General features: G+C 45.5%; 1 protein-coding gene across 7 annotated transcripts in view; it reads right to left on the reverse strand.

Moving 5' to 3' along the window:
- The window catches only part of PHC3 (polyhomeotic homolog 3), a 1,926,480-nt gene that overhangs the window by 1,030,048 nt on the left and 870,176 nt on the right, over nucleotides 1-26,256 (reverse strand). For all 7 annotated transcript variants that reach the window (XM_069618558.1, XM_069618559.1, XM_069618556.1 and 4 more), the window contains one exon: nucleotides 20,163-21,070. In XM_069618558.1, coding sequence (XP_069474659.1) covers nucleotides 20,163-21,070 — 908 coding nt within the window. The remainder of the gene's footprint in view (nucleotides 1-20,162; nucleotides 21,071-26,256) is intronic.

The following is a 26,256-nucleotide window of genomic DNA, read 5'->3' on the forward strand; positions in this document are numbered from 1 at the left end:
CACAGAGAGCGATATGGAGCTTATACTAAAACTGCAGCAGAAATGTGCGGAGCTATGGGAAAGACTGTGCAACCTCAACTATAAAAAAATACATAGAGAGGCAGCATGCGGGAGGGAATAAAACAGGAAGGCTTTTGGCATGGTTATACAAGAGTGAGACTCCCAGACCTACGATCAGAACGATAACGAGAGAAGATGGTAGCCTAGCTGACACCCAAGAGGGAGTTAAGAGTTTGCAGATTATTACAGGTTGCTATATGGAGACAAGGAGGGTAGTAGTCATGAGGAGATAATAGAAGCACTGGGGGATATAGGACTGCCCACGATAAGTGCCAAAGATAGAGAAGAGCTAGACGCGCCGATTACTTTGGAGGAGTTGGGAGAAGTGGTTAGGCAGCTGCCTACCAATAAGACCCCAGGGGCGGACGAGCTCCCAAGTGAATTTTATAAAGTATACAGAGAGGAAGTGCTCCCCCCAAATGTTGGAAATGTTAAATGAGGCGTTTGAGGTGGGACGTCTGCCGGAGTCACTCAGAGAGGCGATCATAATACCGCTTCCCAAACCCAACAAGCCTGGGCATAACTGTGGATCCTACAGACCTTTGTCGATGCTGAACCAAGACAGCAAGATATTGACGACTGTTTTGGCAAACAGGCTGCGGAGAGTTATTGGCAAACTAATACACCCCGACCAGACGGGCTATGTCCCGAATAGGAATATAACACAACAATAGGAGACTCCTACGGGTTGTCGAATGGGGGAGTAAGACTGATGGTGAAATGGCAATTGTGTCCCTGGATGCGATAAAGGCTTTCGATTCGGTCAAGTGGCCTTGGCTGCTGGCGGCCCTAGCGGGCTATGGTATGGGGCCTGGATACATAAGGTGGGTAAAGATGCTATATATTGACCCGCTGGCCAGGGTCAAAACGGGATCAGTGATTTCTGAAAGATGGCAACTTAGTAGAGGCACCAGACAGGGGTGCCCATGGTCCCCAATGCTCTATATACTGGCCCTGGAACCCTTAGCAATATACCTTAGACAACAATACAATACCATTGGTATTGAGATAGGAGGGGAGCGACACTTGATCTCCTTATATGCAGATGATTTTCTGCTGTACTTAAGGTACCCAGAGGAAAATCTTCAGTACATCCTGGAAGTGATGGAAAGATATGCAGGGCTGTTTGGTATAGCGGTGAATCCTCAGAAATCCAGCATTTCCCCGCTAGGCAGTTACAAGGGAATCTCAGTGGGACGGCTGCCGGTGTTACAAGCACCATGGGCAGTTGATACTTTCTGGTATCTTGGGATAGATGTGTACCATACAGTGGAAGAAGAGCACAGACACAATACTGAGGTAGCCATTCAGAAAATTGAGAAATGTATGCGGTTCTGGGGGAAGTTACCCTTAGCAATGATGGGAAGAGGGGCAATGCTTAAGATGGTGGTCCTACCTAGGTTCCTGCATTATTTTGGGAATATTCCATACATGATACCCAAGAAGTTCTTCACTAGACTAAACAGCTTGTGTAGGGATTTCCTGTGGCATGGTAGCAGGAATAGGGTGGCATTATGGAAACTGCAGAATTTTCATGAAAAAGGGGGGATAAAAATGCCTAATTATGAGGTTTACTATGTAGCAAGCCAGCTGCAATACGTCGCCAAGTGGCTCTCAGATGAACAGACTCCCGAATCCAGGTTGTTTGGACAGGACTGTGCCCCGTTTTACTTAAGGGAGATGATCTGGCTGCCCAAGACAGAAATGGAAGGGCGCCCTAAAATGATGATGTTGGGGTGGAAGATGTGGCACCGGGCATGCCAGATGATGGGGAACCCATTCCCATGCTCCCCGCAGGTGCCACTAGTTGCACTGACGGGGGGAGATAGACAGCTGAGGATGACAATTAGGAACCACTGGGAGTCAGTGGGGCTAGTGACGATGGGTGATATCTGGCAAGAGGGGACCATCACAGATTTTGAAGTGCTGGGGGAGGAAATGGGATTACATACGGGCCAGCATATCATGTATCATAGAATGGTGCAGATAATTAGGAGAACATGGCCCGAAACGGTACTGGAGGAAGAACCAGATGCTAGCATAGACACCGTTGATGACATAACGGAGGGAGGGCACGAGATCTCTAGGTTATACGAGATGATAATGTCCAAGGTTGCAAAGGAATTAACACAACTAAGACTAGACTGGGAAGAGGAAGTGGGAACCTCGATAAAGGATGGGATGTGGGAGCGTGCCCTGGGGTACCACAAGAAGGTGTACAGAAATGCCAGATTACAACAGATACAACTATATATTACACACAGGGCATATATAACACCTCAGAGGATATCTAGGTTTAACAATGCTAGCAGACAGGCATGTCCCAAATGCGATGAAGAAAAGGCTGGCATTGTACACATGTTTTGTTCATGCCCAGTAATTAAGCGTTTCTGGAGTGAAGTAGCAAAGAAACTAGCGGAAAAAGGGGTCACGATTGTTATTGATACAGCCTGGGCATGCTTGCTGGGGCGGTTCCCCAGATCGCAGAAACTCAAGCATGTGAGCAAATTGAAAGATCTAACATATGTGCTCGCCAAAAGAAGAATTGCCATGGGATGGAAGACATGTCACAGGCTGCGGGTGGGGGTGTGGTGGGGGGAGTTGCAGAAATGGGCGGAAGCCGAAACCATTGTATGGCAGGAGGCGAGCAATGTAGGGGGAGAGGAGGCGGCGGGAACCCTGATGGCATAGAAATCATTAATAGCGGAATTGTTTGGAATGACACAAGACCTGACAGAATCCACGGAAGGCGAGACCCCACCACACGAGGCAGAGACAGAAAGCGTGGAATAAATAGGCTTGTAAGGGAGGGTGGGATAAGGGGAGCAGTGACTAAAATTAAGGATTGTACGATGAAACTGTTGATATTTATACTGCGTGTTTGGTTTGTATTGTTTTTGTTTTGTTTGAATAAATCAATAAAAATTGTTTTAAAAAAAAGTTCCCTTCTCCTTCCTAACTCCCCAACACAAGTCTTCATCAACCAGTCCTAAGTTATACATACCCAATGAAGTCCAATACAGATGCCCTAACACTTTCAAATGAAGCAAACTCAACCTGAGATCCAACCTACTTCTATACCCTACACCCCACATAGATTCCCACTCCTTTTCCGTAATATCACAACCCAATTCCTCCTTCCACCTCTCCAATATTTTCCTACCAGCATCAATATCCTTAGAACATACCGGCATCAAGCTAGTATAAGTGCTTACCATCCGTGGCGATGACATAAGCATCTGACCACCCGCTGATACCTCCTCCAATGGCCCCGTCAACATTGCCAATCTCTCACTCAAAAGTGCCTTCAACTTCACAAACCTATTCAGTTCCCACCCTGCTAAACGAAATATCCTCTGCAACTCCTCGAATGACAATATATGGCCATCACGCATCACATCCCTGATACATAAAATCCCTTTCGAGACCCAACTTCTCCAACACTAGGGCTTATTGGCAATTTGCAAGCTTGGATTAAGCCAAATAGAGGCTCTATAGTGTAAGTACAAGTTCCCCTGAAAAAGAGTCAACCACCAAACCAAAACTTCTTTAGTCACAGTAATAGTCGGTAGTCCACTACCCCTCCCAGGCATATGTCCCATTGAGGTAACAGCTTGTAACGGATAACCATTCAATGTACACCTTTCAATTAGCACCCAAAGGGGCTCTGGCCCATTCCCCACTGAGAAATAGTATGCTGCCTTTTTCAAAATAAACCCTTTATAGTAACGTTCCAAATCTGGGTATCCAAAACCTCTGCATTTTGTACTACGCATCAAAATAAACTTTGGAATCTTAGGTCTCTTCTTATCCCCCCACAGAAAGTTTTTAAAAACTCGATCAATACTTGTCAGCATCTTTTTCGAAAAATGTAAAGGCGAAGATTGCACAACATAAAGTACCTTTGGCAAAAGAGTCATCTTAATAGCATTGACTTTAGCCCAAATCCCGATCGGTAATCGTTCCCACCTTCTAATATCCTTATTCAAGGTAGCCACCAATTTTTCTACATTGAAAGCCACAATTCTTTTGAACATCCCTAGTCAGATAAACAACTAAATACTTCATATGAGATGTAGTCCATTTACTATGCCAATCCAGACAATAATCACGCACACAAGTTCTAGCGATTGGAAACACCTCTGTTTTGTCCCAATTAATTTTATGTCCCGACAACCTACCCACCCTATCAAAGATATTTTCCAGAACCACACTACCTCGCTCAGGATCCATAAGAACCACACCATGTCATCTGCATATGAAAGAACTTTAACTTCCATATGACCAAATTTTAGACCCCCAATACCTCGTTCCCCACGTATATATGCCAACAATGGCTCCAAAGCAAGATTGAACAAGCAGGGTGATAACGGGCATCCCTGTCTTTTCCCTCTAGTCAACCCAAAGACCTCAGACAAAACACTTTTTACCCAGATCCATGCCCTGGTACCGCCCTGAAGACAACTGATTATCCCTAGAAATCCACTCCCAAATCCCATCTGCCTCATTGTAAACTGCAAAAATCTCCAACTCACTCTATCAAACGCTTTCTCTGCATCCATAAAAATCAAAGCTGCGTCTGACAGATCCTCCTGCTTTAAACTCATTATATCAATCAAAGTCCTAATATTATCATACCTAAATCTGTTCCGCAAAAACCCCACTTGGGATGTATGAATCAATTTCCCTATACAGCTTTCCAATCTATTAGCCATAACCTTGGCAAATATCTTCACATCCACATTCAGTAATGAAATGGGTCGGTAATTGCTACAATTTTTTCGATCCTTCCCCACCTTCGGTATCAAGGTAATCATTGCCTCACACATCGACTGACACAGATCCCGTTCATGTACAAACACATTAAACAACCTACATAAGGTAGGAGCTAAATAAGTTCCAAATTTCCTGTAAAACTCCACAGGAATACCATCCATTCCCGGAGATTTACCTACTCCAAGTTGCTCAATAGCCCGTAAAATCTCATCCACCTCAATATCCATATCCATATCTAACTCCCTGCTTTCCTCCAACGTTAACTTTGGAAGATCCAAATTCATAAAGAAATCCTCCAATTCCACTTGAGACGGCAATACATCCTCTGAATACAATTTCTCATAAAACCCCTTAAAACAGTTACAAATATCGACATTCTTCACCACCACATCTCCATTTTCATTCACAAGACTTTGAACAAATGGTTTCTCCGTTATACCTTTCAATCTACTAGCAAGTAGTCTCCCACTCTTATCCCCACATTCCCAAAATTTCTGTTTCGTATAGAAAATGCCCATCTCAGTCAATAGGTCAGTCTTACTAGCCAACAACTTCCGGCATGGGTTTTGAGGTTTTGTCGTAAGGCGTAGAGCGAGGTGCCCTACGATCGGAGTTATGTCTACTCGCGTTGGCATATGCAGAGGTGGGCGAAGGAAAAAATAATCTGGCAAAATTTCCCCTTGTGGCTTCGCGGCTGCTACCGGAGTACGTTGTCATAGTAGCTTCCCATGTCCGAAGCAGATAGACACTGATATAAGGGCATTACCTTGCGATAAAATGGCAACGGCTGAACAATTGAGTTGTTACTAGGCATATTATGGCATTAGCTGGCAAATGCCTTTCTAATACCTCAACCCAAAATGGCTGGCTTTGGGATTCCTTGTAAAAGGAGATCAGTGCATGGAACAGATATGAATCAAGTGGCTGAAGGCACACTTAGTTGAAGCTTTTTTTTATTAGACCAGATGCCATTTACAACTGTAATTAAGTCATTAACTCTCAGCAGACTGCTTCGAAATAACCTTGGAAGGATAGTCGTTGATGTTAATGATTGTAAAGCTAGCTCAAAGAGATCCCATGAGGATGTGTTTTGGGCTTGGCCATAGGAATTAGCATGGCCACGGGCAGTCAGTGGGCTGGAAAATAACAAAACACACTCAAGCAGTGTGTCCCTCCTCATAGGTCATTTCCCCCTTAATTGTAGTCCAGTTAAATAGTTTCGGCTTACAGCCAAAATTTAAAATAGAATGAAGTAAAACTAAGATAAACGTGAACCTCTCTGGTAAGTTGCCCATCTGGTCCTTGGCTGCTCTGGTGAACTCTACTCTGGTCCTTGGCTCCCTTGTGAGTTAGATCTTTGGTCCATCTGTTAAGCGACTTCAATTCAGCACTCCAACTAAGTCAATGCCAAGTCTGGGATGCCCAAGGGAAGCTCTTATTTATATATTTTTATGACAAGTTCATAGATCTGGATGATAAAGCCTTGTATAACGCCCCTCTCTTTGAATCCCCCTGACCTCACTGAGCCAAGAAGTAGGTATGTTTTGCAAATTAAAAGATTTATTGAAAAATTAAACAAGATATATATATCACACTTTTATAAATAAATTAATATTTGATCCACAACCCAGTCTGGCCCGCCTCTAGCTGGCTGAGTCAGATGTCACATGCTTTCCTGCCAGAGCAACTGTTGACAATTACACCTCAAATCAGCATTTCCTGTTGAATTGTAAGAGGCTATTGTTACTTTCTTCCAGGCTGCAGGAAACTCTCCTCCCCTCCTAATTTACATTTCAAGGCGATATATTCCTGTATTGTTGGTGGTAAGAGCAGGTGTGAAGGCTTCCCATGAACAGAGGCCTCTTGAACTGTTAATTGAATCAGACTGCCTTCTAGTATAGGGCCTGGGAACAGTAAGTGTTGAGAATTCTCATTAATCAGCAAGCCTTTGAAGTCCCAGCTAGCTCAGGATGCTGTTTAGCTTCTGAAATACAGGTCCCCAGTTAGAGTTTAGACCGCTAGTGCCGATTAGTGTCGAGTGCCGGTACTGCACACATTTTTGGGAGCTGTCTTGAATTAATCCATTTCCAAAAGGGGATTTTACTTGATAGTATATAATCCTCGCTTAACATGGCATTGATGTGGATCTGCAGTAGAGTAAAGTAGGACACTCAACCAGAGTTGGATTTTTGTTTGGTGGTTTCGTGCCCATGATCTTAGCAATTTTTGACATTAATAAAAACAGATTTTGAACAGAACCATCTTTCTTTGCACTGGTTTTTGCTCTGTGTGTAGCCAAAGGATAGGGCCTGGCAATGGTCTCTTGTATTAACATTGACAGAGGCAAAATGGATGGCAACCTATTTTTCATGTTTTCCCTGTACATTTTCTGGTGAGTTCTGGCCATCATGATGTTTTCAATGCCAGTAATGCACAGTTCTGTGGTAGGGCTTGGATGCGTGGGTAAAAACATCCCACACATCCCTCCCTTGGTCTTTGGCTCTCTGGTGAATCAGTGGCAAAAACAAGAAGCAAAACACTTTCATTTTCTGTCAGTCAAACAAACAAGTACCTTAGATATTTTGTCAGATGTGTGGAGCAGTGGTTATGTGCGTTTCAGGTATCTAACACGTTCACTGTACCGAGCCATAAAGCAATCCTGGCCTGATCCCCCTGCTACTCCATCAGCACCCTACCCTATTTCTTGCAGATCCTGAAGCTCTTAGAAAGTGTGAAAATGGCAGATGGTGTTATGCTATGATATTAAGTCTTCCATTGCACAACACATAGCAGAGTGTAGGGCAGTACTCTGGACGGGGAGACCTCAGTGACTGGGAGCAACAGGGGAGAAAATGTAATGTTGGTTTAACCCAGTTAGTCCGCTATACTAGAATATCTGGTGCACTGACTGGCTGGTGAGACTGTCTGCCTGCAAATCAAGTGATTGGAGACTGGGAGAGGGCCAATGCAGCAATAATGCCATTCTATGTGACTCTATTGGAGCCACTAGGAGAGCAGCACCAGGGTACACCAATGTGACCCTACAATTATCAAAACTGCCATATTGTAAGGGTGTACATGTAATCACTTATAAGCACTCCAATATTTGCAGTTGAAGTCAGGGTGAGATTACATTATTTGCCCACGATCACACACTTACGCTAAACAGCGAAGCAGGGATATTTACCCACTTTGCAATTTAGGTAAGGCCACCTTCTTCCACGCTTTACTTGGCACAAATATTTAAGGACTACAATAATACTGTCCTATAGAGTTTACTTGCAAAATATACAAATTGCGCAGTAAAACATCATGACAACATGTGAATCCTTATAGCAGCATGTTGAGCCAAAATAATATCAGTGTACCTTTATTTTCCACATCCTGAATGGAAACCTATAAGATGCAAAAGGTAAAATATGTATTTACTGCCTTTATTTTCAGTGCTTCAGTATTTTCAGACACACAATAAAAATCACTTGGGTTTGGAGACTTGTCACAAACCTCCAGCGTGTTGTTAAGGATTAAGAACATTCAACTGAGGACATCAAAGCATACTTTACTTTTGAGCATATCAAGCTATTATGCATTATGGGTATGAACACATTTCAGAGGGTGCTTTATTGTGCTGCTCGTTTTAACTGTCACAGACTTGCAAGGTGACTGGTGGTCTATCAGTTGGAAATTCACCATCATTCATAAGAAAGGCTATGCTGCTGATGCCAAAAGAAACATGTTATCTAGTCCATTACGGCACTGGCTGCAGAGCCAGTGACGCAGCATGTGTGTCTCTGGGGGGCTGTGACTCCATCCGAGCTGAGCAGATTGTAGATTTGCCTCGGGAGAAACAAAATGCCCCGAGGACCATGTTCCTGATCCTTTGAACTGTTAAAGGCTCAGCACGGAAGCAGAGGCCCCACCCTCAGCCTCGCAGGGTGACAGGGTTGGAACCCGATTAGCTCATTATGCGCCTGGCCAGGGCCTAAGTACTGGAGGAGTGGAAGCCTGGAAGGGGTGGACAAGAGGGCTTTTTTAAGATGCCAATTGGCGAGAGGAGCAAATTGCTAGCATTAGTTTTGCTGCACCCATCTCTTCTTTAGTTTCTTTATCTGTGGCACCAACCCACACATGCAGGACTTTCACCACATGTTGCAAGCTTCGCCCCCCCACCCAGCAAAGATGGTGTGCTGCTGTGTAGTGAAAGGGCTGCCTAAATGGTTGGTCGGTGCTTCAGATTAAGAAACATAAGAGGTAGGTCATGAGTGCAGGAAATGAACAGAATTTACTGGGGGATCTCGCTCCCCCTTTAGGGGCGGAAGTCAGGAGAGAGAGGGGGTTGGCTTGTCAGTGTTGCGGGTGGGACTGGGGTGGGGGGGTAAGTTTTGAATTATGTGCATGCCCTGAATATAGAATGCTGATTGCTTTATGTGGTGTGTGACCCTCCCAAGTATGTTGCCCCTTTAAGGGAATGTGTCCCTCCCTGAGTATTTCCCTTTTGGCCCAAGCTAATTAAAGGAGCCACTGCAGGCACGTTCTGCAGAACGGCTGAAGACTCAAAAAAAGGTACGACTGAGCCCGTCTCTCAGTCAAGTAGGCCTTTAGGCCTACACCGTGTGAGCACCGGCCTGCAGGCCATGATGCTGTGGGACCCTTGTGCCAGGACGCTGGCAGAGGTCCACATGGTCGTGGGCATAGTTTCCCTCCCCCACTCCAGATGGTGCTGATGTCCCATAGCACCATGGGGCCTGCTGGATGCCCAGAGCAGGCCGCTCCACAACACTTTGCATAAAAACAAAGTGCATTTTGGGAACATGTGTCATGGTCCTTATTATGATCCCCAAAACACAAACATGTAGTCTAGGCAGAACCTGGACACTAAGGGTTGCTGGCTGGCGCAAGTGTAAATTGCAGGCTGTTCATAACGACAGTGGCCACCTCCAAAATGCCCCTGAAGCAGGATGCAATATGGGAAGCAAGATGGCCCCTGGCAATCCTTATCTAATGTATCCTTGGTGGTCTAGTGGTGCTGGGTGCAGCCCAGGGCTATATAAGCCCCGCCCTGGGCCACACGCAGTGCTTACCATTTTCTCCGGCTGAAGAGTACAAGCATCGGAACGCTTGCTGTCCACGTCACTCACCACGTGCTTCGCAGCTTCTTTGTAATACTGTTGCTTACCTGATCAGGATCCTGAAGCCGCTCCAGTCAGCATACTCACTGTGGGAGTCTCTGAATCCACACCAGAGGGCTCTGTTCCAGCGCTGTGGCTAGTATCACCTAGGAAACAAGAAACAACAAGAAACATGCAGTAAGCAATTGCCAGCATCCAGAGCCTTCTCAGCACGTCCCCCGCATCCTGCTTACCTCCAACCGACGTTCAGTTGCATTCTGCTTCGCTCCAGCTGATTCCGCATTGGGGGACCATTACGAGAACTGAAGATGATAAATTGCAGACAGCCTCGAAAGGAAAAGAAACACATTAGCAGTGCACGGCAAGAAACCGACATTCAAACAAACTGCAAACAAAGTGTAAAGGTGCTTTTAATACTGCGCATTGCATCGCAGCACAACAGTTGATCTGAAGCAGGAAAGGACATTAAAACTACGCACTGACTATTCCTATAACGCGCAAAGCAGAACGCTTACCTTTTGGCATCACGAGCCCCGCAGCAGGACTGGGCCTTCATTTTCAGTTAAGCAACTGGGAGACAGATGTCCATCTGACGTTCTACATATCACTTGAATATAAAGGGGAGCACATCTCCAGCATTGCCAACAAGTCAGTACACCCTGGGGAGAGTCGGGGTGGTGGAGGGAAGCAGAAAATGCAGCGGCTTACCCTCTCTTATCTGTTCACCTGTAGATACCTCCGGAGGGCCGTGCGCCACAATCATCATATTCGAGACCTCTAACCCATTCCCAACAAACCCGTACACTGGGCAATTAGCCTTTTTAGCAGAACAGTGGGAAGGGAGTGGTTTGGGTAAGCACTATATCACCAGGAGTCATGCAGGGGGCGATCCGGACCAGGCACGCCTGCAGGGCACCAGAGGTAAGCGTTCCAATATGAATAACTACCAATTCATTAAACATGACTGTGGTAGGAATTCAATATTTCATTCCTTCTGGGCATACAATGCACACTTGGTATGGTGCTCATTTTCTCTGTCAGTATAGTTACCCTGACAAAATGTGTGCAAAGCATGAGCCATATACACAGCTTTGGACGGTTTCATTGTTTTAGCTTGGGCTGTTGAGCAAGGGATGAAACTCAGATGCCGTCTGTGAAGTCATTGCATATCATGGTTCAGCTGCATGCCTAGAAATGCTGTGTCTATGCATGCAGCTGAACAGATGCAACGGTGCCATAAACCCCCCCCCCCCCCCCAAGTTGAGGAAGCTCTCTGCTCCTCACTGATTTGCCAGCATTTTCCTGCACCCTGTGTCAAGCTCTGACTTGTTGCGGCCCAATTCCTCCCCTGGGTGGGTGCAAAAGAAGGAATTCTAACAATGTGCCAACCTTTCCACCTGAGTGGATACCGGCCCACAAAGGACAAAGGCTTGAGTGCAAGGATGGGTGGGGGGGTGGGCGGGAGGGGGAGTCCAGCAGTTTTATCGCTTCCTGCCTTTCTCATGGCAACGTGTTTCTACCTTAACGTCCTACGATACCTTGGAGTATTGAAGACCCATCTATAATATTTTCAGTAATATAACTGTTCAAAAAAGCAGGGGCCCCACACACATTTTGACACCCAGAGCCCACGCGCATCATGTCATGATGACACTTTCCTAAAAATATTAGGAAATGCAAAAAATGCAGCAGACAGGTGGGGGCCCCTTCCAAGGTTGGGGCAGGCAGATGCCCCTCTCAGATAGGCGCCAGAGCACATGATACATTTTCCACGCACCGAAGCCACAGACGTGGCCACATGTTCAGTAGTGTCTAAGCCTGTTTGCAAAATGTGTGTGGTAGTCTACTTTCTGCCGGCGGTCATTTACTGGTGTGACCCCTGCATCTCTGGTGATAGGTGCTGCACTACTTTGCTGGCCACATCCCATCATGTGTTCATGTAATGAGCCATGGCGCAGACTGTGCTGTGATTGATTCCAGCACCAGACTGCCAGAGGCAAAAATTGTGTTAATCCATGCATCCAAATCTTTTGGCTTCCTGGCAGGAGAAACTACAGGGAAAGCATAGGAAACAAGTGCACCATAGCTGCCTGCTCCAGCAGACACTGGGGAGTTGGTTGAAAAGTTAAGAGAATGGGGCCCGATCAATCCGTGTGGTGTTTTTGAGAGATGCCCCAAGACAGAAAGTGTTAATGTAGGCTTGTTCCATATAGACCAACACCGGCTGGGATACAACTTCACTAAAATGCAAGAAAAATACCTTTGATGCCTTAAGATCAAGATCCAACTCGTAAATGAGCAAATTCACATTAGGGACAACTGATGGAACAGCTAGGCCAAGTGACTCCACTGCTCTGGCTACTATTTTTCAGAAAGCCCTAAAATCGGGCCCCAGGGCACAGACTGTATACTGTAAAATGTTAAGAAATTTCATTTTAAGATACATTCTACTGAAAATGCAATTTGTTGGCATTCATTTTTAAAGATAAAACATATAGGGATTTGTGGGTTAAAAGTGTATAGAGGTGCGGGGTGGGTAGAGGACTGGGGAAAAAATACAGGTTTTGGGGGAGCTACCATAGTAGAAATGGGAAAGGCTTTCATTATACCGACCTACTTCTGTAATCATGAAGGGTGGCATAACAAAGGTTGAGACAGCTGCCTAAATCGACAGACACAGGATCAATCCAATCTCAAGTCAGGGGATGTGCCCTACCCTTAGGTGTCCCAAAGTCCCTCTGCAAAGTCTTGCAGGGCAGGGCCAACAGGTCATCCATGTTGAGCTCCTCTGCCTGGGTAAAGGCCAAGGTTATGCCGAAACCCATGCTGGGCTCCTTCTGAGGTGCAGCAGTGGATGTGGCTTAAGGCGTCAATGTCGGCTTTCTCAACACTGAACTCTGCATTCCCTGGAGAATGCTGTGGTGAGTTTTAGCCATGCCTTAGCTGACCTTAAGGAGATGTCATATCATGAACATGTGGCTACAACTACAGGCAAGAAAAATCCCTTTATTCTGATTGATCTTTGGACATAAAATCAAATATTTCATTGACTTGGGGCAGAACTTCAGCCTCAACTTCTCCTAATGTCATCTTATTCTGGCCCTCTTTGCCTCCCCCAAAAGTCCTTCCAACAGCTTCTCCAGAAAGGAATAACAGTGCCAACAAAGCATGTTATCCTTGCAACGGTCAGCATGATTTCTCCTTCCCTAATCTGTTGAAATCTAATCACATACAGCATTTGCTCTCCCTTGACTCAGAACACTCTTGCGCAGTCCAAAGGTTCCATCTCAAAAAGAAAAGGTTCACACTCTTCAAAGTCAATTACAACGTTCACCAGATTTCTAGGGACTTCCCCGTTACTTAGTCTCAAAGGTTCTCTTTATGAATGTTCTCAGTTTTGCTCCTACTGATGAAGGAGATTGGAGATGGTCCTATACCACCAAGGTCCTGTAGACATTGGTGTGCCTACTCAACATGTTGGAGATAAAGGTGGACTTTCGCTTCAACTTTTGGGTTTATGATTCCCAGTAGCCACACAGGAGCTTAAGATGACCTTTCCACCATCCCTTTCCTAGAGTACTGATTCCTGAACTATGCACAACGTCCTCACTCCTCCTCTGGTCATTCTTGATACCATGCCACATGCTTGTCCCTCTTTTCACCATGGGTGAGATTTTGATTGGAGTCTTACCCTAGCCCTCTGCCTTGGGCTAAGCTTGAACTCTCATTCCGCCCTGTTCTTGCCAAGTCTGTCCTCAGTGGCCCTTGGTGTTTTCTCCTGGTGAATAACCTTGGCCTAAGGTCTTTCTTTTACGACCTCCTTATATCTTCCTCCTACTAACTCCTTATACCTTCCTCCTACTATCTCCTGGTGTATCCCAGCTATCACGACCTGCTGCATCCCTCCTACTATTTCCTGTCTTCCTCCTACTACCCTGAGGTCTTCCTAGTTCCACCTCCTAATATCTTCTGCCTAGCCCCACCTAATGTCTCTTTTCGACAACCTCCTTTTCTGTCTCCAAACATCTACCACAGTCGGTATCAGGTAATATCGCCACCAAAAATATTGCCGTAGTTATGGTTGTCAGGAATGGCCATAGGCGATATTTTTGGTAGGAATAATTTATGGGGTAAATGGATGGGGGAGGTTGCGGGGGTATCCCCCGCTCCCTTTTAAAATATGTGGGGGTTGCGGGGGTGTCCCCCGCAGGTTCCATGGGGTAATATCGCCACAAAAATATGGCAAATCTTTGTACGCCGATATTTTTGCGGCGATATAATCACATGGAACCCCACAGTCTCCTTTCTTAATCTTCAACACTCTCCAAACTTCCACCATCTCCTTCTCTGAATGCACCCAGAGCCCCCAGTTTCCTTAAACTCTAGCAACTCCACCCAAGGAGCCAGTTTGGGTGTAAGGGCTGAGTGACTGCTTTAGTGTTCTTGATGAAACTCCATGGAGGGGTTAGCCCTCTATCTTGCTGAGCCCGATTCCGGCAGGGGGGAGGACTGCGCTGTGTGAGATTGTAGGTCATTTAAAGGACCACTGGTATTTTTGTCTGGCATGTGACTTTCGCCTGCCCAGTGATGGGGATAAGTGAGGATGACTGGTAGATCATCCATAGAACACCTCCAGGTTCATCTGCAAATAACTTGAGGAGGTCCTTGACCCCCTTGGTCATCTCACTAGAAGTCCCCAGAATAAGACAGGGAACTTCATCACAGGAAGCAATGGACTTCAGGCTGGAGCCAGTGAAGCAGGTACCTTTGAAAAATGCTTTAAGCATAGCAGCCTTTAACGCTTGACAATTCTTGTGGATAGCAAACTTAAAAAGAAAATTGACATCTACTAGCAGTGGAGAAAGGTCTTCGTCAGATCTCGACCACCAGGATCCATATTGGCAGCAGCATTTCCTAGAAGAAGAAAAGTGATTGTGAAAAGAAGATTCACATCTGAACAATGTTTCATCTTTGTCTTCTTTTTTTCTTTCTCCCCCTCTTCTGACCTAGATTGATGAAAATGGTGCTGTGCCTATGACAAGGCAGAAAAAATTGATTATAAGCAGTGCAGTGGGGACTATCAAATTTTAATCAGGGAAACTAAAAAAGTTGTAGTTGTAGCGAGCCTAGAGAATTTTTTGCTGTGATAAAGTTGCTGTCTGCAGCACCCACACTGGATTCCCACCCAGAAATTATGCGATGTGATGGCCAGTTATTTCACCACCAAAATTAAGTCTATTCACTCTACTATTCAGTCTAGCAATCAAGGAATTCACTCTTTGATGTTACCTCCTATTACAGTGGCAGCGGAGTCCCGGTCTAAGTGGGCACAATTTCCTCTATTCTCTGAAGAGGATATCAGCAAAGTCATTGGTTGTCTTAAATTGGCACACCCCTCTGATCATGTTCCTTTTATGGTTATGAAAGACATCTCAGCTGGCTTATTGCCCCGGATCTTACAAGCTGTTAATACATCATGTCAATCTGGTTCTATTCCCACCAAGTTAAAGCAAGCTACTGTAATTCCACTGTTCAAAAAGCGGTCTCTTGATCCTCTACTTCCTTCTAGTTTCCAGCCTATTTCCGTGTTAACCTTTTCTATGAAACTGTTGGAAACACTGACCTCTCCGCTTCTGTCATCATTTCTTGAGTCTTCTGGATTCTTTGATTCCTTTCAATCTGGTTTCTGGCCTGCCCGAGGCACTGAGAGTGTTTTGGTGTCATTGCTGGATGATATGACAAAGCTGGGGGCCCTGATTTTATTAGACCTGTCAGGGGCATTCACACATATTGCAGTCCCGACTAGCCTCTGCGGGTCTGGAGGGCACAGTCCTGGCATGGTTTACATCCTTTTTAGCTGACTGGAGCCAAACAACCCTGCTATCAACCATTCTTTTCTTCCTCTTCTTCACTGCCTCAAGGGTCCGCCTGGAGACCCAAAAGCGGCTGAATGTAAACATTAAACAGCACTGGGGACATCAGCTCCTACGGCCTCAGGTGCTATTCATATGCCGACGACACATAGATCCTGTTCTGCTTAGAACTTGACCAGGCGGAAATGCTGTTGGGCCTGTGTCGGTGCCTGGAGACCATGGGGGTTTGGATGGACTAGAATTGGTTGAAGCTTAACGGGGATAAAACAGAGGTTTTGGTGGCGAGTGTCTCTTCTGGTGTGTCACCTTGGGTTCCTGCGTTCTGGCCCTCCACTCTGGGGAGTCTTTCAGTACCTGTCTCAGTAGTAAAAAATCTAGGTGTGATGTTTTCATCTACCCTGACTATAAACCAGCAAGTGGCATCAGTCTGTAAGGCTGGTCACTTTCATCTTAACATTCTGTGGAATGTGCTTCCATTCATTCCTCTCCATCTCCTTCCTCCGGTGGTTGCTTCCCTCATTTTAAGTCGTATTGACTATTGCAATTCCTATGTATTTTGTTGGCGCTTGTATTTGGGCCAAGCAAAGGGCTTGATCCAGCATCTGCAGCTGCTCCAGAAACCTGGCAGCTCGGGTGGCTCTGGGCGTCTCTTATGGAGCTCATATCACCCCAACCGTGCGACTCCTGCATCAGCTTCGGATGTATAAACAAATTGACTTCAAGTCTTTGTGTTTAGTTCACCAAGCTGGGAGCTGACTATCTGCAGGATAAATTTGCATGTTTTATTCCAGGGTGTGACCTCTGCTCTCGGAGGGCTGGCCTTCTGGTGGTCCCCACTTTGACGCTCCAGGGTTGGGGGCTGAGCTTTTTCCGTGGCAGCAGCATGGTTGTGGAACACTGGTTCTGAAACATGTCTCTAACCTAGAAGAGAAGTTTTCAAAGATTGTCTAAACGGGAGGTGATTAGAGTGTAGGGTCTTCATTGTTGTCCTAGGACCAAGATGCCTCACGGTGGTAGTATGCTTTATAAATTATTAACATAAGATAGATTGGCACCCCTCAGCAAGAGTATGTTCGGAAGACGATTGCTCAGAAGTTATCTTATCCAGTGTCTTTTCTGAAGTCTTCATGCTTCAGGCTATTAAACATTTTGCTAAATGCTCTTATTCGGCCTAGGGGTAGATTAACAGCAGCCGCAATCCACCATACTGTGTTCCTTACCGAAGCCATCTTACACAGTGCAGGTGTGGTTTAGAGGGTGACACATGCCTCCCGCACTCTTTGCAAGGCTTTACACTAGATTTGGAGGAATACATAATGCAGATCAAAAAACATTGTGATAGTTTCACAAAACTGAATATCAAAAATAATGAATCAAGGTGAGAAGGAGCACGTGTCTCCATATGGATACTGAGCATTTCACTTCCAGCGTAAGAAGCTTGACTGATGCTGTGATGCAGTCACTGTGTTGACACATGACAAAAACATCTGGTGGCTGTTTGAAATGTCATCCCAATGCAGACCTGTTTGAAAGTGATTCTAAGATGGAGAATCTGCGGGAGGAATATATCCATTAAGAATTGCAGTTATGTATATATGTGACTGATTTAATGTTTCATGATGCCCTGTTCTTATGGGCTAGAAGACCATTGAACAGTTTTAATGGATTTTCAATTTCTTTGTGATTTAATGTGCTGGTGTGAAAGTAGTAATTAAAGAGAAACTATTTTAGATTAAATTGTAGAAAAAGAAATCCACTAAAGAAAACTATATGGTGTGAGACATATTACATTTGCAGACTAAAAGTGTGCTCAAATCCTCTGAAAAGTGACAATGCACATTGTCGAGTACTACAATGGTATTCTGCTTCTCTGAACAGTTGAGAAGCACTTACTCCTCATATTCAGCTAAAACAGTAAACAAATCAGTGTTTTAACTGCAATCCTGGCAATGCAAATTGCAGTAATGCAAGCTTGTCAGAGTTATATATTCCCTCCATTTCCATTTGTATTTGTAAAGCGCAAACCACCCAGGGGTTTGATATGCTGTCCAACATAAGGAGATCCAGAAACAAAAAAAGATGGAATGATCTGCTTGCGGTATGTTCCCACCCTGCAAATAATCAACAATCACAAATGTGACATTTTTAGCTGGTTCTTTATGTTTCTAAACAGACTTGCATTAGCAGGCATGGGTAACTATTAGTGCTCATTTGGCCCTGCGTGTGGAGACCACGTTTCCAGTGTGAGGTGCATAGGAAGCTCTGGCCGATGTTCACAAAGGCATCTGGCCATTCCATAAACTGATTGGACCGCAGGATGCCAGCCTGCCATGGAGTGCAAACCCTCCAGCGGCTTCTTTCCCTGCTTTAGAGGAAACCTAGATGACTATATTCCATCTCCCGCATACCAAGTCTGAACTGATGCCAGGGCTGGAGTCTTAGTCTATACTGAATTCTGAAGTAGGCCCCACCACAAGCCAACTGCCAAATTCTCTCTTGTACCTAGTATTGCCAAAGGCGCGGGCATGTGATGTCATGAGTGCCCATTTGAAGACGTTTCCCTTCCCATAGAAAAAAACATTTCTATAATATGAGAGTGTCTGAGCAACCCGAGCTGGGGCGTCTAGATAGGTCACTGAATTAGGCACCTATCATGAAAGCTGTTCTCATCCTGCAGGGAACCAGTCTGAATACCACCAGAGCGGACACATCCTTCCATAGTTGATAAAATGAGTACCATTATATTGGGTAATAGTAACACCTATTCTAACATGATTTAGAAGCCAGAAGATTGTTACGACATCCGTGCCTGTAACATTTCTATACCAAAAGGGTAGCTCTGATGTCTGAAGGAACTGCATGTAGTTTAGGGTTAGTTCTACTGAATCATATCATAACATGGAAAATAACTATACGCAAAGGATAGATCTGCTTCAGGGGTCCAAAGTCTAACATCAGTTTGTAAGACCTATGTAACCCAAAGGAAGGTTCTCCCACCTTATTTCTGATGATGGGGGATAGCTCTGCCATCATACATTGGAGCATGTAAGATCTCTCTAACCTGACTGATACCTCTGAAGTCTAAATCGTTAACGTACCTGTAACTTGAAGTACGCATGAATCTGAAAAATCTTCATAATCTGAGGGATAACTCTACGGAATTGAATTTGAGCCTGAAAGAACTAACCCGTGGGGATATCTCTGCTATTTGAGTGAGATTACACATATGTTTCTCAGAGAAATTGCTCTGCTGAATGATGCCTGTCTTCGTAAAATGTGCAACATGTAGGATATCACTGTAGTGTTTAACCAGGGCCTGGAACATTTATGTATCCCAAAGGCATCCTCTCGTGTCTGACAAGTGATCCTATCAGATTTGTGTAATCTGAGCGGTAACTCTGTGTTGAAAAGCCAAAGACTATAACATCTGTACAATTTAAAGGCCATCACTGCAGTTTGAAGACTTAGCACTTCGCAACTGCAATCTCTGAGATAATTCTGATTTCTCAAGTCCGAGTCCTTAAAGTCTGTAAAACATAAGTGATGCATTTCTTGACTAAAACGCACAAATGGGCACAAAGAAAGTTTCCAAACAATGCATTGCATGAAAGTTGTGAAAAACAATTCAAGAAAGCGGGCCACTTTCTTTATTGCAGAATCATGCATCAAATCACAAGACAGAAGTCATTTATTAGTTCGTAAATTGCAAGTGGATTTATTTGTAGAGTAATCATTGTGAGGGGTTAGTTATAAAGCACATAATGCATGCACATTGTTTTGAATATGATCAGAGTCTACACATGTTTCATGCTCATAGCACCGGGTCAAGACTGCATTAAAAAAATATATATCTCCATATAACTGCCAATGTATAGACCAATGTTTTTTGGCAATGTTTGGCTGATGCCCTACAGGCATACATTTCCATGTACAAAGGGAAGCCAGTTTCAGAGTCCTAAGGCAGTGCAGTCGACATGAAACACATAGGCTCTGATCATATCAGCACACTGTGCCTACACTATATGCTCCCTAACTAACACATTACAACAATTCTTTACGAGCAAAAAATCACCTTCTATTAATAAAGGAACACTATTTCGGATTCAGTGTAGATTTCAACAACACCATCTCATTACAACTATACAGCCCATGTATAGGGTACATACTGCTAAAGCAAATCCGAACCTGGTCGAAATATCATTATAACGCAAGGGTCTGGTCTCTTAAGTTTTTCTATAGAATTGCACTTTTCACACATTTTGTATTGTTGGGTCTACTTTTAATACAATACATAAAGAAACAGGAAACAATTCTGAAAACTTACCGGTGGTAGTTCAACTGTCACTGTTGGTTGTACTCGAAGGTTAACAGCTACAGTTTGTGGGGGTGGAATGGTCTGAAATGGCAGTTGAACCAATGCTTCGGCAGCTGGAAGCTCATCCTCTGAAATTAAAACATGATGCACCCGAACCTTTCCTGGGGATAGCAGCTCTGTCTTCATTGGTTGTTCTTGAAAAGACTTCATTGGCAGGGAGTGAATGTTGGTAGGAGAAGACATAGCTGTTGGTTTAGGGATAGAGATTACAGATGGAGCAGTCTGCAAGATAGAGTGTTTTTGATTTGATAAAATTGCATCTGGTCGTACCGATAAACCCATGTTTGCCTGTTGAATTAGGCCAATATTTGCAAGAGTGGTTGGTGAACGAGCAAGGTTGGATGGGGAATGTAGTTGTTGATCAGGCTGTAATTCGTCAGAAGTTAACTTTAGCGAATTCGTCAAAAATTGCAAAGATGATGGCACAGGACATTGTGTTTGTGGGTGCATAAACGAGGATGGAGACTTACTGGATGACTGAGTGTGTGGAGGTGAAACTATAGAATGCTGCGATGAATGGAGCCGAGTTGGGGATGCTGACAAAGAAGATGGACGAGTTTGAATAAGTGAGCTCTGAAGTGCTGTTATGCTGCTAGAAACAGGGGATTTAGAATCACTGTGGAGTTGAGCACAGTGTGCTCGTGTTGGAGAATCCAGAGACTGATTTTGAAGCTGCTGTTGCATCAATTGGATATGCTGCTGTTCCTGATGCTGCTGCTGTTGTGGGTGGTTTTGATGTTCCGCCTGTTGCTTCTGCTGTTGTAAAAACTGACTGCAAGGCTCTTTTGATGATACAGAATGGGAAGTAATCTGTTTCTGTTTTACTAGAGAATGTGGTTCAACCGCGAAATAAGAGGCTGTAAAGGAAAAATAAAGAGGTGAGAATCACGTACACAACAACAATATTCCTCATATCAGTACTATTCTTGGTGAATCCACATGCTTGAAATACTGCCTACAGTCATAACCCAGCAGAATCCTAGGAATAATTAATACAAAAAGCAAACAGTACTAACAGGTGTTCATGCTGAAGAACGGGTGACTAAGTCATGACATATGGCATCACGCCACACCCCAGGTTGCATTGTTTTCACTCAGAGCACATAAGGTTGGGACCCTAGGAGGACATGGGTTATGTGGATCTATTTCAGTACTATAATGCTGGGAGAACTAAAATATATGGGCTTCATTACGAGTTTGGCAGTATTCCTACGGTACATCCGCTGGAATACCGTTGCCGCCACTTGGTCTGGCGGATTTAGTGCTGGATTACAAGTGGAGGTAGGTGGTGTTAGTCCCCATTTATTGTGGTCCATAGGACTCAATGAGGATTCAAGCATAATTACCGGTGATGGTAATTCCGCCGATTATCGGTGGTAAGTGTCCGATTTATCGCCAGCTCTTTGCTGGAGGTGAATCCTCTACTTCCCTGCCTAACTTGTAGTACGGCAGTGCGGTAATGCAGCGATAAGGTCACCACTCATTACCACTGATTTTTACCACACTGCCGTACTCATAATGAGACCCATTGTAAGTAAATACTTTGTTTCTATTACTAGTTGCTTTCAACTTTTGTATACTTTCAGTAACATGCTCAGAAGCACCAAGCCAAAGAGAAATATACTACAGCAAACAAACTCACTATAATGATTGACGCAAAAAAAGCTTGAGCAAAATGGGCTTCCACTTTTTTATTGAAACATTGTTTTAGTTGATTTATCAACTTTTTCAATGGGAACAATGAACATTGCAACAAAACAATTAGAATTTTGCAGAGTACAGTGAAATAGATATTACATCATCAGAGAACTAGTAAACTTCAATTTTGTATAAATCAGAATAGATTACTTGTTACATCTGTCTAATAGTGTCATAGTGCAAGTAATTGAGGTAAGTATTTAGGTTATCTAACACAAGATATTGGCAATAACCAATTGTCTCAGTTCATGAAATTCATTAAATCAGATCTAGCGATTACAAATGGATTTATTTTTGTTGATGATTAAAGTGCTGTAGTGCACATGTTCGAACTGTGAATTTAGGCTATCTAAAAAGCAGTAATAAAACATCAGAAAGAGAATAAAAATGTACCAGTTCATAAAATCGATTAATCGGCATACAGCTGTTTTAAAAAACGTTAATAAGAACATTCTACCTAAAATCTATTACCACCCAATAGTAGTTTGTAATCTTAGCGACTATACAGTTCATAAAGTTATACGAGCAATGCCAATCGTCTCAGTTCATAGAATTCACTGGTCATCATGAAGTTCAGATTGTCTTAAAGTGCTATAATGCAGGTATTTAGACTGCTAATTTGGGCCATCTAGAAAACATTGATGTTTTGGAACCTTGTGTAGCTGAAGGATCAGTTGGGGCAAGAATAGTGTATGGAGATTCTGATTGTTGATTGGACAGCAAAGAGTTAGCGCAGTTAGTCTCCATTATGGTAGCATCTGTTTCAGCATTAATGAGACCTGGATGCTCAGCCATGGTGGTTGATTACTTAGACAAGGTTTAAGGCCTTCACAAATTGTACTGTGGCTATATTCAGTGATGTCTTTGTGGCATTAAATATGGCATTCCATAGCTGTTCTTTTGTCAAATCAATCATATGTTGAAAATATTTATGAAAGTATTATTTTTTCAGATCTGCGAGAGCAGGGCACTCCGTTATGAGATGTTTCATTGTCTCATTACATGCTTGGACTTGGCAAAATCTACAGACTTTCAGGCAGATTCATGTAATTCCTCTCAAAAGTGTCGCACGCGGCTGGCGCACAGCGTGCCCGTGCGAATGTCTGCGCCAGCCGCGTGCAATAAAATCAATTTCCGTGCAGAGCGTATTCATGGATTCTCACCTCCAAAAGCAGACGTGGCGCAGCGACCCTGCAGCAGCGCCAGTTACGCCCCCAAGAACGCCCTCGCGCAAGGAAAAGCCATCACGATTGCAAAACCATCCCAAAGGGCTGTGCCCAGTTACCGGACTGGAAAACAGCAAACGCAAAGCGGGGAACGTGTATTACGGGTGTCGGGAACACGCGTGCGCGAGAAGTTTCACACGCGATCTGGCCTGGGCGCGTGTATTTCAGGGGTGCGCGAGAAGTTCCACACGCGATTGGCCTGGGCGCGTGTATTTCAGGGGTGCGCGAGAAGTTCCACACGCGATTGGCCTGGGCGCGTGTATTTCAGGGGTGCGCGAGAAGTTCCACACGTGATTGGCCTGGGCGCGTGTATTTCAGGGGTGCGCGAGAAGTTCCACACGCGATTGGCCTGGGCGCGTGTATTCCAGAGGTGCGCGAGAAGTTCCACATGCGATTTCAGCAGGGTACGTGTATTACAGGGGTGCGTGAGAAGTTCCACACGCGATTTCAGCAGGGTACGTGTATTGCAGGGGTGCGCGAAAATTTTCACACGCGATTTCAGCAGGGTATGTGTATTTCAGGGGTGCCGGGGAGTCCTACATGTGATTTGGCAGTGTGGGTCCTCCCAGGTGTCCCCTGTAAACCCTCCATGGCCCCTGCCGGCAGCCTACACCACAGGGCACTACCCTGCATCCCTGGTCATGTCCCGCAGGCAGCCCACCCAACATGGGCATGCCCCCCAGCAAAGGCACATGTCTCCTTGCACTACTGATCACCAACTCATGTCCCCTTGCACCCCCACCCCCAGCATTGCGGGGCACCTGCCAGCAGGCCCCACACATGTCCCCCAGCCAACATGTCATCACAATCTAGATCCCTGGCCCTTATGGTCAGCCTCCAAATGCAAAAACACCCACTCGAGTACTGCATCCACCCACTTAGAAATGGCAATGACATGATAGAACCCCAATAGCAAGTTTGGAAATGAACACATGGCCCTCACATACACCTAATGGGTGTCAGTGAATCTCAAAACCCATATCAGGATATGCATGATACCAATGAGATGATACTACACATTGAAGTTTGATGAAAAAAATGTATTAAAAACAGCATAAATGGAATAAAAAATAAACAAATGACAGTGGGAATCAAAAACCAAAAGCAGCATGCCCGTTAAATAATGAAAAACGACAAATCATAATCCAAAGGAAAGGTGTCCAAAGTCACAGTTCAAGAAAGTAAATCCAAGGTAAAAACAAAACCAAAAACCATTGCTCCATGGGTAAATTAAAAAAAAAATAAAAAAATCCAACAGTCAACTATATACAGATAAACAAACCAGGGTCCATGATCCCAACTGAAGAAATGAAACCTACATAAAAATACTACCTAATAAAATAAACTATATACAAAAATGTGGCCAATGTCCAAAAGGTCCAAACTAAATAAAAAAAAAAGGAAACCTAACACTACCTACATAACTATGTACAAGGGCAGCGGGCTAGTCTGACGGCTCACTTTTGGATGTCCCGGGCCAGGGCATAATCAAACTCCTGCTCAATGTCCCGGAGGCGGTCCTCCTCCATGGCCCCGAGGGTCCGCAGGGCCGTCGATGTGTCCACCTCCAACCCCCTGCGGATTGCCTCGAGGCACTCGGCCCGCCTCAGGGCCCTCTGCATGGAGTTCTCCGCCCTGACCATTGTGAGCCGTTCCTCCTCTGCCCTCTGCTGGCCCAACCACTCCCACACGGAAGCCACTCCCATTCCAGGGTTCTCCTGCCCTCCGGCCGATGCCTGCACCCCTGATGTTGATGGCCCCGAGCCATGATGCCTCCCACGTCGAGCCTGCCGCTGCCTCCGACGCAACTGCCTGTGCCAGCACGACGGCATCCAGGCGGATGGAAACCACCGACGTCTTCGTGCACGTGCCCTGCCCGATGATGCCGTCACATCCTCCATCTGCTGGGGTCCAGTTGCTGGTGTGTCCACCCCTGCTGGACCTCCGACTCCCGACTGTGGCAGGGATGGGATCCCCACCGAGGTGGCTGCATTGGTCGGGGCAGGTCCACAAGGGGCCCTGGTGGCATCTGGGCCGGAAGACGGCATGGAGTACGACTGGCGCATAGCCTCCACAGAGGAGGAGATGGTCGCCAGAGTGCCCGACACATGTACGAGACGCCCGACCATGACCGCTCCCAACTGGGCCACGTTGGCACGGTGCTCTTCGTGATGACGTGCGTGCTCCCCCCGGGAAGCACGCACCTCATCACGAATGACAGCTGTGCGCAACGCGACACCAATCAGGACCTTCTCCATACGGCCAGGGGTCCCCTCGTCCGCAGGTGGAGGGGAGTCAGATGACATGGACATCCCTCCTACCTGCGGACAGGCCTGGGATGGGGCATCCCTGCTGGTGCATGGTGGTGCAGTCACAGTGTCAGGGACAGTGACATGCACAGGCACCTCCACGGTGACCTGTGCTGCCTCCTGCCCCTGCCCCTGGACTGCACCACTTGCACCAGCAGGGATGCCCCCACCAGGCCCCTTGTGCGGCTCAGTAGCGGTCTCCTCCTCCTTTGTGGAAACCACCAACCTGGATGGCTCCACACCGTCTTCTGCCGTTGCAAGCCCCTGTGGGGGCTCACCCACCCCTTCCGCTGCAGCCATGGGGGCATCCCCGCCGCTTAGCTCCACAGCGCCGTCTCCGCCCTCTTCTTCACTTTGCGCTGTGTAGAGGGAGACATAGAACACAAGCATCAGGGTACTGTACAATGGTCCCCTAGACAGGAAGCAATAGCAGATGAGTGGCACTGTCAAAGATCACTTCCATCATGTCCCTCCACAACACATGGGTCAGTGCAGGCAAAACACATGCAGTAACAGGCATGGCGCATGCTATGGACATAAGCAAACATGTCCAAGGGACTCTTGAAGCATACAATGTTGTTTTTGGACTCACATGCATCATGGGTCATGCCTATCACATGCACACACTTCAACGTACTTTCATCCATCTGGACTCGTACACCCCAGACACAGTGGATGCAAGGATAACTAGGCTGCATCAGTGAATCTGAACATTGTCACAGACATGTGTCATGCATCCATGGCATGCACAAGTCACAGACACGCAGGTCAGAAACACAGACATGGACACCATACATGTACATGGCATCA

The sequence above is a fragment of the Ambystoma mexicanum genome, chromosome 10 (genome assembly GCF_040938575.1).
Source record: "Ambystoma mexicanum isolate Mex_15411 chromosome 10, UKY_AmexF1_1, whole genome shotgun sequence".
Taxonomy (NCBI): domain Eukaryota; kingdom Metazoa; phylum Chordata; class Amphibia; order Caudata; family Ambystomatidae; genus Ambystoma; species Ambystoma mexicanum.